We start from the raw sequence: 13,793 nt of genomic DNA on the forward strand, positions 1-13,793 counted from the left end.
CTTTGAACTTCAGCAGTTCGCTAACTAGCTAGACTTGCTAGCAGGTATCTATACTTGTATCTGTACCTCTCGACTATCCAAGTTAAAGGAATTCAGATGGGGGATTCAGCCATCAGCGCTGATCCTGTGCTCATGAAGTGTTGTCAGGAAGCACCAAAATAGTTAAAATTTCCAGTATCATCAACAGAGCTCCTGCCATACACGTCCTTCCCCGTCAAGGAAAAAAAAAAAAATAAATAAAAAATAAAAAATAAAAAACTGTTAAGTCAAAATTTTTTTTGTCATTTTCTGTTAAAATGAGAAGAAAAAAGCTTGAGAAATTTTGTCTGATGTCATCATGTTAAGAAGTTATATTTTATTTTATTTTGTCAAACAGGCTGAACTCCATTGATGCTAAATACCAGATATGGAAGCTGGGAGTGGTGTTCACCGACAATGTAAGCATGCATATACAATAATATGACCATGTTCGTAGACTCGTCTCAAGTCACTGCAATTTCACTTTACAATAAACACAGTATATTAAATAATAATAAGCAAGTAGGTGCAAATTGTTGTCTCTGTGTGATGTAATGTGTGTGGTGAGTTCATACTATTTCATCAAATACATTTTCATGCAGTAAATATTTCACAAAAGTGAAATGATCCATACTAACATAATGAACCACCACTAAAACAACAACGGCATGTAAAATTAACCTTTGTAAAACCAGAAATTGTCCATCTTGTCACTACAGCGCCTTTTAAATGATATTTCTCCCTTCCTGCAGTCATTCCTGTATCTGGCCTGGTATATGACCATGTCCATTCTGGGTCACTACAACAATTTTTTCTTTGCTGCACATCTGCTTGATATTGCAATGGGGTTCAAGACGCTGCGGACCATTCTGTCATCTGTCACACACAACGGAAAACAGGTATGCTACTTTGGGTGTGTTGCATGTATGAGCTGGAACAGGGGTTAGCAACCCTTGCTATCAATTCAGTGTTTCCCCTCTTTTCCACTCAGGGAAAATAGTCTGGAGCCGCAAAACAGAACACAGCTTATAAACTTATAAAAGTTGATTCATTTTGCTTAATTTTCCCTTTTACAACAAGAGAATACAACAAACATCAGTACGGTGTGCATGTGTAATGGATGCACACACTTTTTTTGGCATTCATGATTATCTTACCGGCGGAAAACAGACATCTATTGGTTCATTCAGTTGCCACTCACAACTCAGCCAGGATGCATTTATGGCCTTACAGACAGTTGGATATTTCAAACTCCTTTCATCCAGCCATTCAATTTCTATGCCACTTATCCTAATTGGGGTTATGCTGGAGCCTATCTCAGCTGACTTGAGGCAGGGTACATCCTGAACTGGTCGCAGGGCACATATAGACAAACAATCATTCACACCTATGGACAATTTAAAGTCGCCAGTAAACCTAGCATGCATGTTTTTGGAAAGTGGGAGGAAACCGGAGTACCCGGAGAGATCCCACGCACGGAGAACCTGCAAAATGCACACAGAGATGTCCAAGCGGAGATTTGAACTCAGGTCTTCCCAATCTCCTGACTGTGTGGCCAACATACAAAACACTTGGCCACCGTGCGGCCCAGACTCCTTTCAATCACGCGCAAACGAAGGTTTAATGGCCGCGTGCAGCTCCGGAGCCGCGGGTTGCCAACCCCTGATCCAAAAGATTACAAGTTCATGTATGAAGTTTTCATTTATGAATTATTTTAGGAAAAGCAAGCTTTTTTAATGTTACCTGGCCCAGAGTTGCCAGTGTCAAAGATCAGATCTGAAAGTTCCTGAAAGTTCCATCTGCTGGCTACTGTCTGAAGAAATGTATGAATTAAGAATGGTTTCTCCAGGAGATCTGAAAGATCTGGGTTCGAATCTCGGTCGAACGTCTCTGTGTGGAGTTTGCATGTTCCCCCTTTGCGTGTGTGGGTTTTCTCCGGGTACTCCGGCTTCCTCCCACATTCCAAAAACATGCATGTTAGGTTAATTAGAGACTCTAAATTGTCCATAGGTATGAATGAGAGTGTGAATGTTTGCTTGTCTATATGTGCCCTGCGATTGGCTGGCGACCAGTACAGGGTGTACCCCGCCTGTCACCCAATGTCAGCTGGGATAGGCTCCAGCATACCCTACAAGCGGCATAGAAAATGAATAAATGAATGAAGAATGATTTCTCAAGATGTCCATTGTAGCTGTCTTAAGTCAACACTTTCAAATATGTTCAAATATGAAAATTTTCTCTCTAAATTCATAATTCATCATCAATGCTCTTCAAACTTTCAGGGATGCTTTATCCTCACAGTTAAATAATATCCAATCCAAGTTGCTTGAGGTAGCAGGAATCAAGTCATATTACAACACAGACTTGCCTCAATGTTACTAAAGTTGTTTAAGTGCAGTTGACCAGGAAGTTAATACAGTGACCTACATTCACTGATGTGTGATTTGCAGATATGCAGATTTTTTGGTCAAATTTGTATTATTATTATTATGCGATTGACCCACATTACGTTCGAGATACAACAGCAGCAAGCAAATTTCCCAATGCTAACGTGTGAATTGTTATGTCTTATTATCGCTTAACATGTCTAATATATTAGGTAATACGAGTGAGAAGGTGTCTTATTTTATGTCTACAGGGCTCTAATGGTGTTAAAAACTGTATTTAGAAGGTCATAAACAGGTTTCCTCTGCTCCAACTACCAAAATATTCAATTTATTAACATTCAACCCTACTTCACGGAAATGCACTTATCACGGTTAGGGTCTAGAACCAGTTAACCACCATAAACGAGGGACTACTGTACAGAGTCAGAAGAGTGGCAGACGTTTTAGATAGTTAATTACTTTTAAATACTAATTGAATTCCCCCATGAGGGCTGAATTATAATCAGTATAATAGTTAAAAATAATAATAATTTGCGCAGGCAAAAGCAAGTTGCCTTTTATTATGTCATGCTGAATTTACCGAGACTTTCTGGGTTATGATGGTAGTTTTGTCTTTCCTTCCAGCTGGTCTTAACAGTTGGCCTGTTAGCGGTGGTGGTGTATCTCTACACAGTAGTGGCCTTCAACTTCTTCAGGAAGTTCTACAACAAGAGTGAAGATGGAGAACTACCCGACATGAAATGTGATGACATGCTGACTGTAAGTAATGACAAACACAATACTGGGAGATTCGTGGGAAGTTAGACCGCAAATTCCTTATCAAATCCTGGGGTGTAATCTCTTATGTCACTTAAATGTGTGAGAGATATAAAAAAAGGCAGGTGTTGTCTGTTTTGCTTCATCTTCTTGTGTCACATCGTTACTCCCAGCTCCTATGACTGTGTTAGTTAAGTCTGTTGTAGACTTCAAAAGGCCGCAGTATCTTGTGTAGCTTGTGAGTAACCAGGTTCAGTTGCCTTTTATGGATACAAAGTCACGGGTCAGAGAATTTAATTTTACAGTTCACCCTCAGGCACTGGGTGTATTCTGTATTTTCTGTATTTTTTGTCTGACTCTTTTCAATCAACGATGCTCTACAGCTTCTTAACCTTTTTGACTTCACGGTCCAACTTTTCCTATACAAAGTGACCTGGGGCCAATTAAAATCTGAACAATGTTGGCTTGATTTGTATTCAGTAACTAAATTAAATGTAGTTGCCAACCAGTGACATGACTGATCTGCAGACCATTTCCGTCTCTCTTGAAAAAGTCCACCGGCTTTCCCGCGCGCGTGGGATGTTTGGTTTCTAAATGCCGCTTTAGTTTTGCAGTCCTCAGAGCTTCGTCGGATAGCGTTAACCCGGACTCGACACACTGGGCTCTTGGCTCTGCCTCGTTCACCAAGCCAGACTTAATGAAGTCCGACAACCAGATTTAGCTTTACACTATGAACTGTGAAGTATAAGACAATGAAGATTAACAACTATGGGTTTTTTTATTGGTGGGGGGGGCTCCATTCACTCTTGACAATTCCCAGGGACACTTCATCTGCAGATGTCCTAACAACAAAAGATCAGACCAGATAAAAATAGAATCTCCACTACAGCAGTGCAATAACATATCGATATATTCATAGATATACCTGTATTAGTAGTATACATATCAATAGTATAAATAACAATAATATGAATAACTATAACACCAGTGTCTACAATCACAACAAAAGCAAGAGTACCTCTCTAAAATAAATAAATAAATTCCGTTGAAATTCCATAAAGTCCAGTGTATTAGTCACACCCACTGTACATATACTGTACATATACTGAATAAGATGCGGACTATAAGTCGCAGGTGTCCACATCATAAAATGGGATATTTAGTGCACAGAAATACGTTACACAGAAAAATATTTTAAACTTTTAATAACATAAATGTTTTTTTCCAAACAGTGGTGCAACACGGCTATTTAAACAGCGCAGAACAGTACACGGCTAGTTAAACCATGCCGAATAGTGCATGTAACATAGATAATAGTAGCCTACCAGAAAAGTCATTCGTCGCCATCCTCTTGGGAACTAAAACCACCAAAGACTTCCTCTTCCGTGTCACAATTGAACAGCGTCATAATCCCTCCATCGAACACATCGTGTCTCTCTCTCTCTCTCTTTGTTGGTGCTCTCCGTGTCCTCTAGTAGTCCCAGTTTTTTGAAACCCATCTGCTCCACGCTGTAAGGATCCACCGACAGACTTGTGCACAAGTTGCACAGTTCCTTCTTTGACAGCCAAATTCGTCGCCTTTCACTCAAAAGCGGCATCATATTTATTGGTGTTTTCTATTATGGAAGATTGTGACGACCGGGTTGTCACTGCGTATCTGCACAAAGCTTCTACATTCCTGTTCAGTAGATAGGTAGCAACTTTATTCATCTCCAAGATGAGAACAACACTGCATTTTATGTGTGGTTTTATATGGTTTATTGTATCTGTATTTCTATTTATTGATGTATAGAATACGTGAGCGGATGTGACGTGTACGCCTGCAGCGCTATGTACATTGCGTAAGTTTTACAAAGGGTCACTTGGGGAATTGCTGGATATTCCACACTGTTTCTGCTGGAGTTATCACTCTGGACTTCATAAGAACCATGGTACAGTGGCACCTTTGTGGCCACCTTAGAGTCATCATAGTGCGTGGATCCCCCGGCGGATGCAGGTATGTGTCAACAACGTGATTGCTGCACAAATTCCAATACGTGCGCTCTTCTTTTTGTTTCATTCAACATAACTTTGCAATCTTGGCGGTATATTTATGGTGTTTATTGAATGATTCAAATCCAACAATGTTTTTACATTTGATTTTAGCATAAATTGTGCTTGTTATTGCTTCCCTGTAAACTCCAGCGTGTGCATGTGCACTCAGCTGGAGCGACAAGGTTAGCAAATGCCGAGAACGGTAGCTTCTCTGCATTTTTTGGTTGTTTCCTGAACTTTTTTTGCCGTTATGATGTACTTTTGTAGTAATAGCGTTTTCCGAAATACATATTTAAACGATTAGTCGTAGTTCTGAAGTGTACAAGATATCACAAGATTAGAACATGACCACATATTAGCCGCACCGCTGTATAAGCCACAGGTTCAAAGTTTTTTGAGAAAAAAGTAGCAGCTTACCGGAAATTACGGTAAATTAATAAGTAAGCAAGTAACCAAACAAATTAAATAATTTGTTATGTGATATGTTACCCATGCACATGGTGGTCGTAGACCAAGCAACATTTTACTTCAATTTGAATTGTAATATTTGTACACCCACATCCACCCACTTGGAGTAGTTAACTCCAATACTCCATATGTACCTCCAAATGTATACAGTATATTGCAGACAGAAATAATAAAGTTGGTGGGTAGAAAGTAAATATCGTTGTAACTGCTGTCAAACCATCTGAAAGAAACACTATATAAGGGCTGTACTGCTGGCGTGTGTGTGTGTGTGTGTGTGTGTGTGTGTTTTGTGAGGGTGGGAGGACGACCTTCTGTCACCCGGAAATTTCAGGACTAATCCCCTATAGTCAGCCAGCCATAGCATTCCATAGAGCTCTATTTATTCCTATTAAGGATCTGGGGGTGGCAGCTATTGCCTTTTCGACAAGGGGACAGAGACGAGTGCAATAGGGAGATGGACAGATGAAGGTCCACTGCTTCAGGGGAGGTTTTCTTCCCTCTGATTCCTGTATGAGAATTAATCCCTTGTAATAACACTCCCAGCAGGATGAGAGGCTTATGTGGATGAAGAGTAAAGATCTAATGTGTCTGAACTGAGTGACTGATGAATGCAGCTCAGCATCCGTTCACCTACAAATGTGGGCTTTCGAAGGATCAATTTCACCCACACCCTCTGCATGTATCCCCTTATGTGCGTATACACAATCAAAAATTGTCTGACCAGTTAAAGAATTCAAAAATTTACATTTTGCACTGTTGGATCTTAAAGAGGTTATAAAATAGAGCTTAAAAATGCAATAACAAGAAATGGGAGTAAGACAAAAAACGTTTTGAGGAAGCAATTTATTGCAAACAAGGATTAAAGTGAAACAGGCTGTTCATCAGCTGATCAAAAGTTTAAGACAATGGCTAAAAAAAATAAAATAAAATAAAATAAAATACCCCTAAAATACAAATAAAATGATCAAAAAAAGGAGTCAGTAATGTGTAGCTGTGCCATTTTTGTTTATCACCTCAAAAATTGGTTTGGGCATGCTTGATACCAGTGTTTCCAGGAGGCTGGTGGGACTGTTGCTCCAGGTGGTGAAGATGGCTTCACGGAGGGCATCCACTGTCTGGAACTGATGTCCACATTTGTAAACTTCCCTTGCCATCCATCCCCAAATGTTCTCAGTTGTATTTAGATGAGGGGAACACGCAGGATGGTCCAAAAGAGTGAGCTTATTCCTCTGGAAGAAGTCCTTTATCAGGCAGGCATTGTGAAGGTCCATTGCCCCCACAAACTCACAAATAAGCTCCTCACACTTGGCCTGTCTCCCTCCCTCTGTAACTGGGTGTTTAACTTTCTCACAGGCAGACCCCAGTCAGTCAGAGTCCACAATCGCACATCCAGCTCAAGAATTGTGAGCACTGGGACCCCACAGGGGTGTGTGCTGAGTCCACTCCTCTACACGCTCTTCACCTACGATTGCGTGGCCTCCCAGAACAACACCAGCATCATTAAATTTGCGGATGACACTACAGTCATCGGACTGATCACTGGTGGTGTTGAAACATCATACAGAAGAGAGGTGGCGGACCTCATAGCTTGGTGTCGTGATAACAATCTCCTTCTCAATACAGATAAGACCAAAGAGATGATCATTGACCCAAGAACAAGGGAAAAGGAGCCGCATAGACCCCTGTTTATTGATGAGACTGAGGTGGAGAGGGTGAAAACCTTCAAGTTCCTTGGCACACACATCAGCGAGGACCTCACCTGGTCTCACAACACCCTACAAATTCTGAAGAAGTCCCAAAGGAGACTGTACTTCCTGAGAAGACTGAGGAAATTTGGCATGTCCACCACAATCCTGAGTTGCTTCTACAGATGCACTATCGAAAGTGTCCTTACCGCCTCCATCACTGTTTGGTACGGTAACTGTACAACACGTGATAGGAAGGCACTCCAGCGGGTGATCAAGACCTCACAGAACATTGTTGGGGCAGCCCTCCCCTCACTGCAAGACATTTATAAATCTAGAGTCCTACGCAGAACACACAACCTCATCAAGGACAGCACACATCCACAACACTCATTATTCACACTCCTACCGTCAGGCAGACGCTACAGGAGTTTGAAGTCCAGGACCACAAGGCTGGCAAACAGCTTTTACCCACAGGCCATCAGGCTTCTCAACGAAGCACTCACACACACCGCACGCAACACACGCACACACTCATAGCACTTTATTTATTTATTTATTTATTTGTGTTATTTACTTGTATTAATGTCTCTTCTGTTTTTGTTGCTTAATTTATTGGTATTTATGTTTATGTGTTTATGTTTCTTATGTTCTTATTTCTTGTGTTTTCTTTCTTTTCTTGGGAGAATGAACAGAATAAGATTTTCATTGCATGGTATAACTGCTGTTTTACCATGCACATGACAATAAAACTTTCTTGAATCCTAAACCGCAGCATTGTCCTGTTGAAAAAGCCAGTCATTACCGCACAGACCAGGGTCTGTTGCCCCCTGCAACATCTCCACATAGCCAGTTGCCATCCATTTTGACGCCTCTGCACAACCTGAAGCTCCATTGTTCCATTGAAGGAAAAAGCAGCCCAGATCACGATAGCGCCCCCTCCACTGTGCCAGGTAGAAAACATCTCAGGTGGGATCTCCTTGTCATGCCAGTAACGTTGGAAGCCATCAGGACCGTCAAGGTTACATTTTTTCTCATCAGAGAATAAAACTTTCTTCCACCTTTCAAGGTCCCATGTTGAGGGAGACGAGGCCTTTGAAGACATTATTTTCTTCTTGAAACCCGTCACTCGCAGATGTCGTCTGATGGTTATTGGATTGCACTCGACACCAGTAACCACCTTTGACCTAAGTTTTTTTTTGTCTCACACCCATTTCTTCTTTTTGCATATTGAAGCTCTACTTGAAAAACGCCACTTTTTAAATTCAGCCATTTGCATTTCATACCTCCCTCTCTTTCTCCCCTTTTTTGCCAGTGCTACATGTTCCACATGTATGTGGGAGTGCGCGCAGGTGGAGGTATTGGTGACCAGATTGAGGACCCAGCAGGAGATGAGTATGAGATCTACCGTATCATCTTTGACATCACCTTTTTCTTCTTTGTCATCGTAATCCTTCTGGCCATCATTCAAGGTGAGAGGTGCAAACCAATTGCACATAAATATACGGAAGTCATTTGTACTCACATGCCTGCTGTGCACTTACAGTATGTCTTCCTCTATTCTTCAGTGCCCATTACTGACTGTTTTCCTTTTCATTATGATTCAGTTATCGTCAATTCTTTTTATTGCTCGAGCAGGAACACTGAAGACTTCTGAAAAGTTACCGCCACACAGTTTTCCAAAAAAGGCCGTTTAAGTGAACTGTAATGCAGTTTGCAAATGCAAAAAGCTTTAGTCGGCATTCTAGCAACAACACTCACAACCAGGTGGAAGGTCCTGTCGCATCCCCCTAACCATGGGTGGAAATTACATTTTTACCATCTTAATTATGTGATCATCAGGAATTCCGATGTGATGAAGTACTGCCATTTGATAGTCACCTTCAAGCAATTAGACAAAATATAGATGGATTTGACCAGCTCTACTTTTGGATATTCTAGGTTTGATCATTGATGCATTTGGAGAACTGCGAGACCAACAAGAGCAAGTGAAAGAGGACATGGAGGTGAGGCAAACTATTTTATTACAGCATTACAATGTATACGTGATTGGAATAGTGTGGAACAGGGTTGTTCATTTATGACCTCATCATTTAATATTACATTGTTTCCTTTATTCCAGACCAAATGTTTTATTTGTGGAATAGGCAATGATTACTTTGATACAGTGCCACACGGCTTTGAAACACACACGCTACAGGAGCACAACTTGGCCAATTACCTGTGAGTACATCAGGGATTTTCTGCTTTGCTGCTGTGATTATTGTGACTTATAGGGCCCTGTGATTTCCACGTTAACGGAAATGCTTAATTGCCCAATAAAAACAGAATCTACTGTTAAACGCAGAATCTTGCTGATGCTGGGACGTTTGTGTGGGGAAGGATTTCCTCAGCAGACCGCTCAATTGTGGCGAAATGTCATCAAACATGAGCCCGCTCCCTCCCGAACTAAAATGTCAAAACGGCAACCTGAAACACCAGCATAAGCAAAAAAACCTTTGAAACTCCTCTCTTATGGAGCGTGAATGGAAGCTAGCCGGGTTATTTTAGTTTAGCAAAGAATGCTAGTGTGTAACTCAGGGTGTATGAGTGTGTTTACACCGTGTTGTGTTTTACCACAACAAGCGTTTTACGAAGCCGTTTTACGATGATGTCGCGCAAGTTCTGAGTGAAGTAAGGACGAGAGGCACGTTTATTCTTGTACCCAGCTCGTCTTAACCATCAACAGACATTCTCAACACACACAACACACTTCCAGCCTTCAAAACAAGAGCGCTGTTCGCCACATACTGTCTATTTGTGTAAACAAAATAAGGGTGTCATAAAAAATATCTTATATTAATAACACAATTGGAATTGGGATTCATTAACCACAAGCACAGGCATTGCAGTCTGTTGAGGATTTTGTAATGTGTGCCTAGGCTGACATCCTATTAGTAAAGTTAGCCAAGCACATCCCTTTCTAAAATACTGGGCAAAATTCACCAATGATGTATCGCATCAATAAATGTAAGGATTTTTGCATTTAACTAATGGACTTTTTATTTACTGTCACAAAAGTACTCACTCTATGCTGGTAAAACAAGTGTAAAAGGTAAAACAAAACGGAGTTTAAGAAATTTATACAAAAAAAAAATGAATTTGGAAAAAAATCCAAGGGGAAAAAAATAACATATTTTATAGGGCCTCAGCCTATTTTGTGGAAGGCACTTACTACAAAAAGGGACCATGTGCTAGCCAGTCTATACACAATGCATGAAATTCATTTACAAAATAGTAGCATTTTTCTACTTTTCCAGTTTGTTTTTAGAGGGTCCATAATGTAAGTAAGCTTAAATGAGCTCAATGAAAGAGGGGGCGTGGTGTCACCTCTTATACCAGTCGACAGTGTATGAGCTACATTACCTAGCTGTAATCTCCTGGAAATGATTTGATGACATAATGGCAAACATATCCAGAATAAAGAACACATTATTTACGTGATACTAGGACTGCAACTAAAGATTACTTTTCTTAGTCGATTAATCTGAAGCTTGTTGTTTTGATTATTTGAGTAATTGATTAGGCCCTAGACGGACCAAATCAATATGAACCAAACATAAACAGTTACTGGTTTGGGCCACAACATATCAGAAAAGAGGCAAAAATGTCCATCACTGTTTCCAAAGTCAAAGCTGATGTGTGGTAATATCCTGTTTTGCTTAAAACACAAACATAATAGGTCTGCTTTTATGGATGACTACTGTACGGCAATTCAAAAATATTCACATTTGAGAGGCGGACATCAGAGGATACTTACATTTTAAAACAAAAAAAAACGATGACTCAAATACCGAAATAGTTGGCGATTAATTGGATAATCGATTAATCATTGCAGCTCTCATGATACAGATCTCTTTCCTGAGTCTGGAAAAAGTATGGAAATTTGTAATGTCAAATCCTGAATGAGTGTATTTGTCAAATAACTCTTTGTGTTCCAGATTCTTTGTGATGTATCTTATCAACAAAGATGAAACAGAGCACACAGGCCAGGTAAACCCTCTTACTGAGTAAACTCACACTGCTATGTTACTGTGATGTGTTTTTGCACTCAGCACCAAATTTGCAGTATGATTCTGATCCTCACAGTTGGCTCCATGGAATAGTAAACCTTTATGATCAAAAGAAAACATCCTGAAAAATGTTCCTCTTTAAATACAAGAAAACTTCCATCCGTCCATCCATCCATTTTTCCTCTTGTTCGGGTGGCAGAGGTCAGTCTCAGTCAGGAAGCTCAGACTTCCCTGTCTCCAGTGACCACCTCCAGTTCCAGGGGGACACCAAGGCATTCCCAGCCCAGCCATGAGCCAAAGTCCCTCCCGGTTGGGCATTCCCGGAACACCTCACAATGGAGGCTTCCACTTCACCTGAGTGTCTAAGGCATGCAGTCGCAGGTCTGATCTCTTTAGCCCCCCCAACAAGGCCGGTTAGTCTGAACTGCTGTTTGGCACATCAGCATAAATCACATTCAGAGCTCATTCCCTGACCCAAAGGCACAGGGAAATCACCCTCTCGTTCAGTATGGGAGACGCCAATGTGTCATGTCAGGGGGGCTATTAATAAGTCCACACCTGCTCGACACCTTTTTCCAGCATTAACTCCAGTGTAGAATAATGTCCAACCCCTTTCGAAGAGTTTGGTTGGAGCTCAAACTGTGAGTTGAGGTGACTCCGACGATATCGGAACTACTCCACCTCACCTACCAGCTCAGGGTCCTTCCCTGCCAGAGAGGTGACGTTCCATACCTACTCCACCCTGACACAGAGTACCAGATCCTTCGGTAGCTCGACCTCCACAGGTGGTGAGTTTACGGTTGGATGATTCCGTGTGGCTCATTTTGGTTTAGCCAGGCTACGCCCCATGGGTGACGAGCCTGCCAGCTCACATATGGACAGTTTAAAGTCCTCAATTAGCCTAACGTGTGAGAAATCCGAAGTACCCAGAGAAAACTTGGGCACCCAGGGAGAACATTCAAATGTTCCAACAGACATCATTCAAAGCCGGGTTGCCGGACTAAGCCACAGTGCGGAACATGACGATACAGTGTACGACCTACCCTGTTTCCCTCTACTCTGTCTCGCTATCTCAACCCAACTGGTTGAGGCAGACAACCGCCCAACACAGTCTTGGTTCTGTTCGAGGTTCCTTCCTTAGTTTGCCTCTGTAGCCAAAGTGAAAAGTGCCATGAAATGTCTGTTGTAAATTGGATTTGGAATAAACAATGTGAACGTACACATCTTCGTTTTCCGTCTGTCTTAAAGGAGTCTTATGTATGGAAGATGTACCAGGAGCGCTGCTGGGAGTTCTTCCCTGCTGGGGATTGTTTCCGGAAACAGTATGAAGATCACCTCAACTGATCCGTCAATGGAATTCTTTCTTTCCTGGCAGTTCCTAAAGGCCAGGTGCTCCATACAGGTTTATTCTCTTCCTCCCAGGGCAGAGAGGAAGGACATCTCTGAAACGTAAACCCAGGCTGATGAGTACAGGTGTTCATCCAAGAGCTTCCTCAACTTGCCAACTCTGCTCCATCTTCCAGCACACTCATTTTGGAATGCTTTGTACATAGAAATGAGCTTATTATAAAATGTGTGTGAGACTGGTGGCATGTAATAACTGTCTGGCTCAAATAATGAGTGTTTCGTTTCTTCGTATTTCACATCACAGCAACAAGCGAGAAAAAAGAAAGAAAACACAAAAGCATCGACAGAAGTGAGGAGTTCGAGGTTTAAAAACATGTTAGAGGGACACTTGCGTGATTTGCAAGAGGTTCTGTGTACATCTGACACTGCATGTCGGTACAGGGAGTGGACGCGGCGACACTGAAAGCGGCTGCAATACAGGTTTGCAATATATCTTTCAATAATCTCCTGCTGTTGTCACTGTCATAACTTCGTTTGTCCATTTTCAATTGTGCTACTTGTAAACTCTGCATGCAACGGACGGACGGGAAGATGATCAAAGATGCCAAAACGGAGTCATTTTCTACATTTTAACAAAACAATTTTACTGGTTTGAATTAAAATGGAGCCCAGCTGTTGATATCATGCCGACTCGCTCTGTACTACCCGATAGTGTGCGCGTGTGTGTGTGTGTGTGTGTGTGTGAAGGGCTATGTAACTTTGCTTGCAACACGATGGTAAGGAGATGCCAGATTAAGAAGTGATTCTTATGCTTGCTATTTGCTCACATTCTTTTTTTGAAAAGAGAGAAATATATAAATAAATAAATCCCACATTTCAATCAATGTGTATCCTGCCATTTTTAATGATTTGATGGAAGAGGTTTCACTCTGCACCGAGATGATTCATACTGTAGAACAACAGCAAACAGGGTGAGACCTCTTGTCGGGCATACAGTCGCTTTTCACTGTGTGGGCGGGGCTGCTAGCGTACACACAGCAAAAGAG

At 41.4% G+C, this 13,793-nt stretch overlaps 1 protein-coding gene across 17 annotated transcripts in view; it reads left to right on the forward strand.

Annotated features, from left to right (window-relative positions):
- Positions 1–13,631, forward strand: part of ryr2a (ryanodine receptor 2a (cardiac)) — a 175,526-nt gene extending 161,895 nt beyond the window's left edge. For all 17 annotated transcript variants that reach the window (XM_054759480.1, XM_054759448.1, XM_054759466.1 and 14 more), the window contains 8 exons: positions 377–437; positions 771–917; positions 3,030–3,164; positions 8,664–8,820; positions 9,290–9,354; positions 9,471–9,571; positions 11,329–11,380; positions 12,649–13,631. In XM_054759480.1, coding sequence (XP_054615455.1) covers positions 377–437; positions 771–917; positions 3,030–3,164; positions 8,664–8,820; positions 9,290–9,354; positions 9,471–9,571; positions 11,329–11,380; positions 12,649–12,744 — 814 coding nt within the window. In that variant the 3' untranslated portion in view covers positions 12,745–13,631. The remainder of the gene's footprint in view (positions 1–376; positions 438–770; positions 918–3,029; positions 3,165–8,663; positions 8,821–9,289; positions 9,355–9,470; positions 9,572–11,328; positions 11,381–12,648) is intronic.
- The last annotated feature ends 162 nt before the right edge of the window (positions 13,632–13,793 follow it).

The sequence above is a fragment of the Dunckerocampus dactyliophorus genome, chromosome 2, assembly GCF_027744805.1.
Source record: "Dunckerocampus dactyliophorus isolate RoL2022-P2 chromosome 2, RoL_Ddac_1.1, whole genome shotgun sequence".
Taxonomy (NCBI): Eukaryota; Metazoa; Chordata; class Actinopteri; order Syngnathiformes; family Syngnathidae; genus Dunckerocampus; species Dunckerocampus dactyliophorus.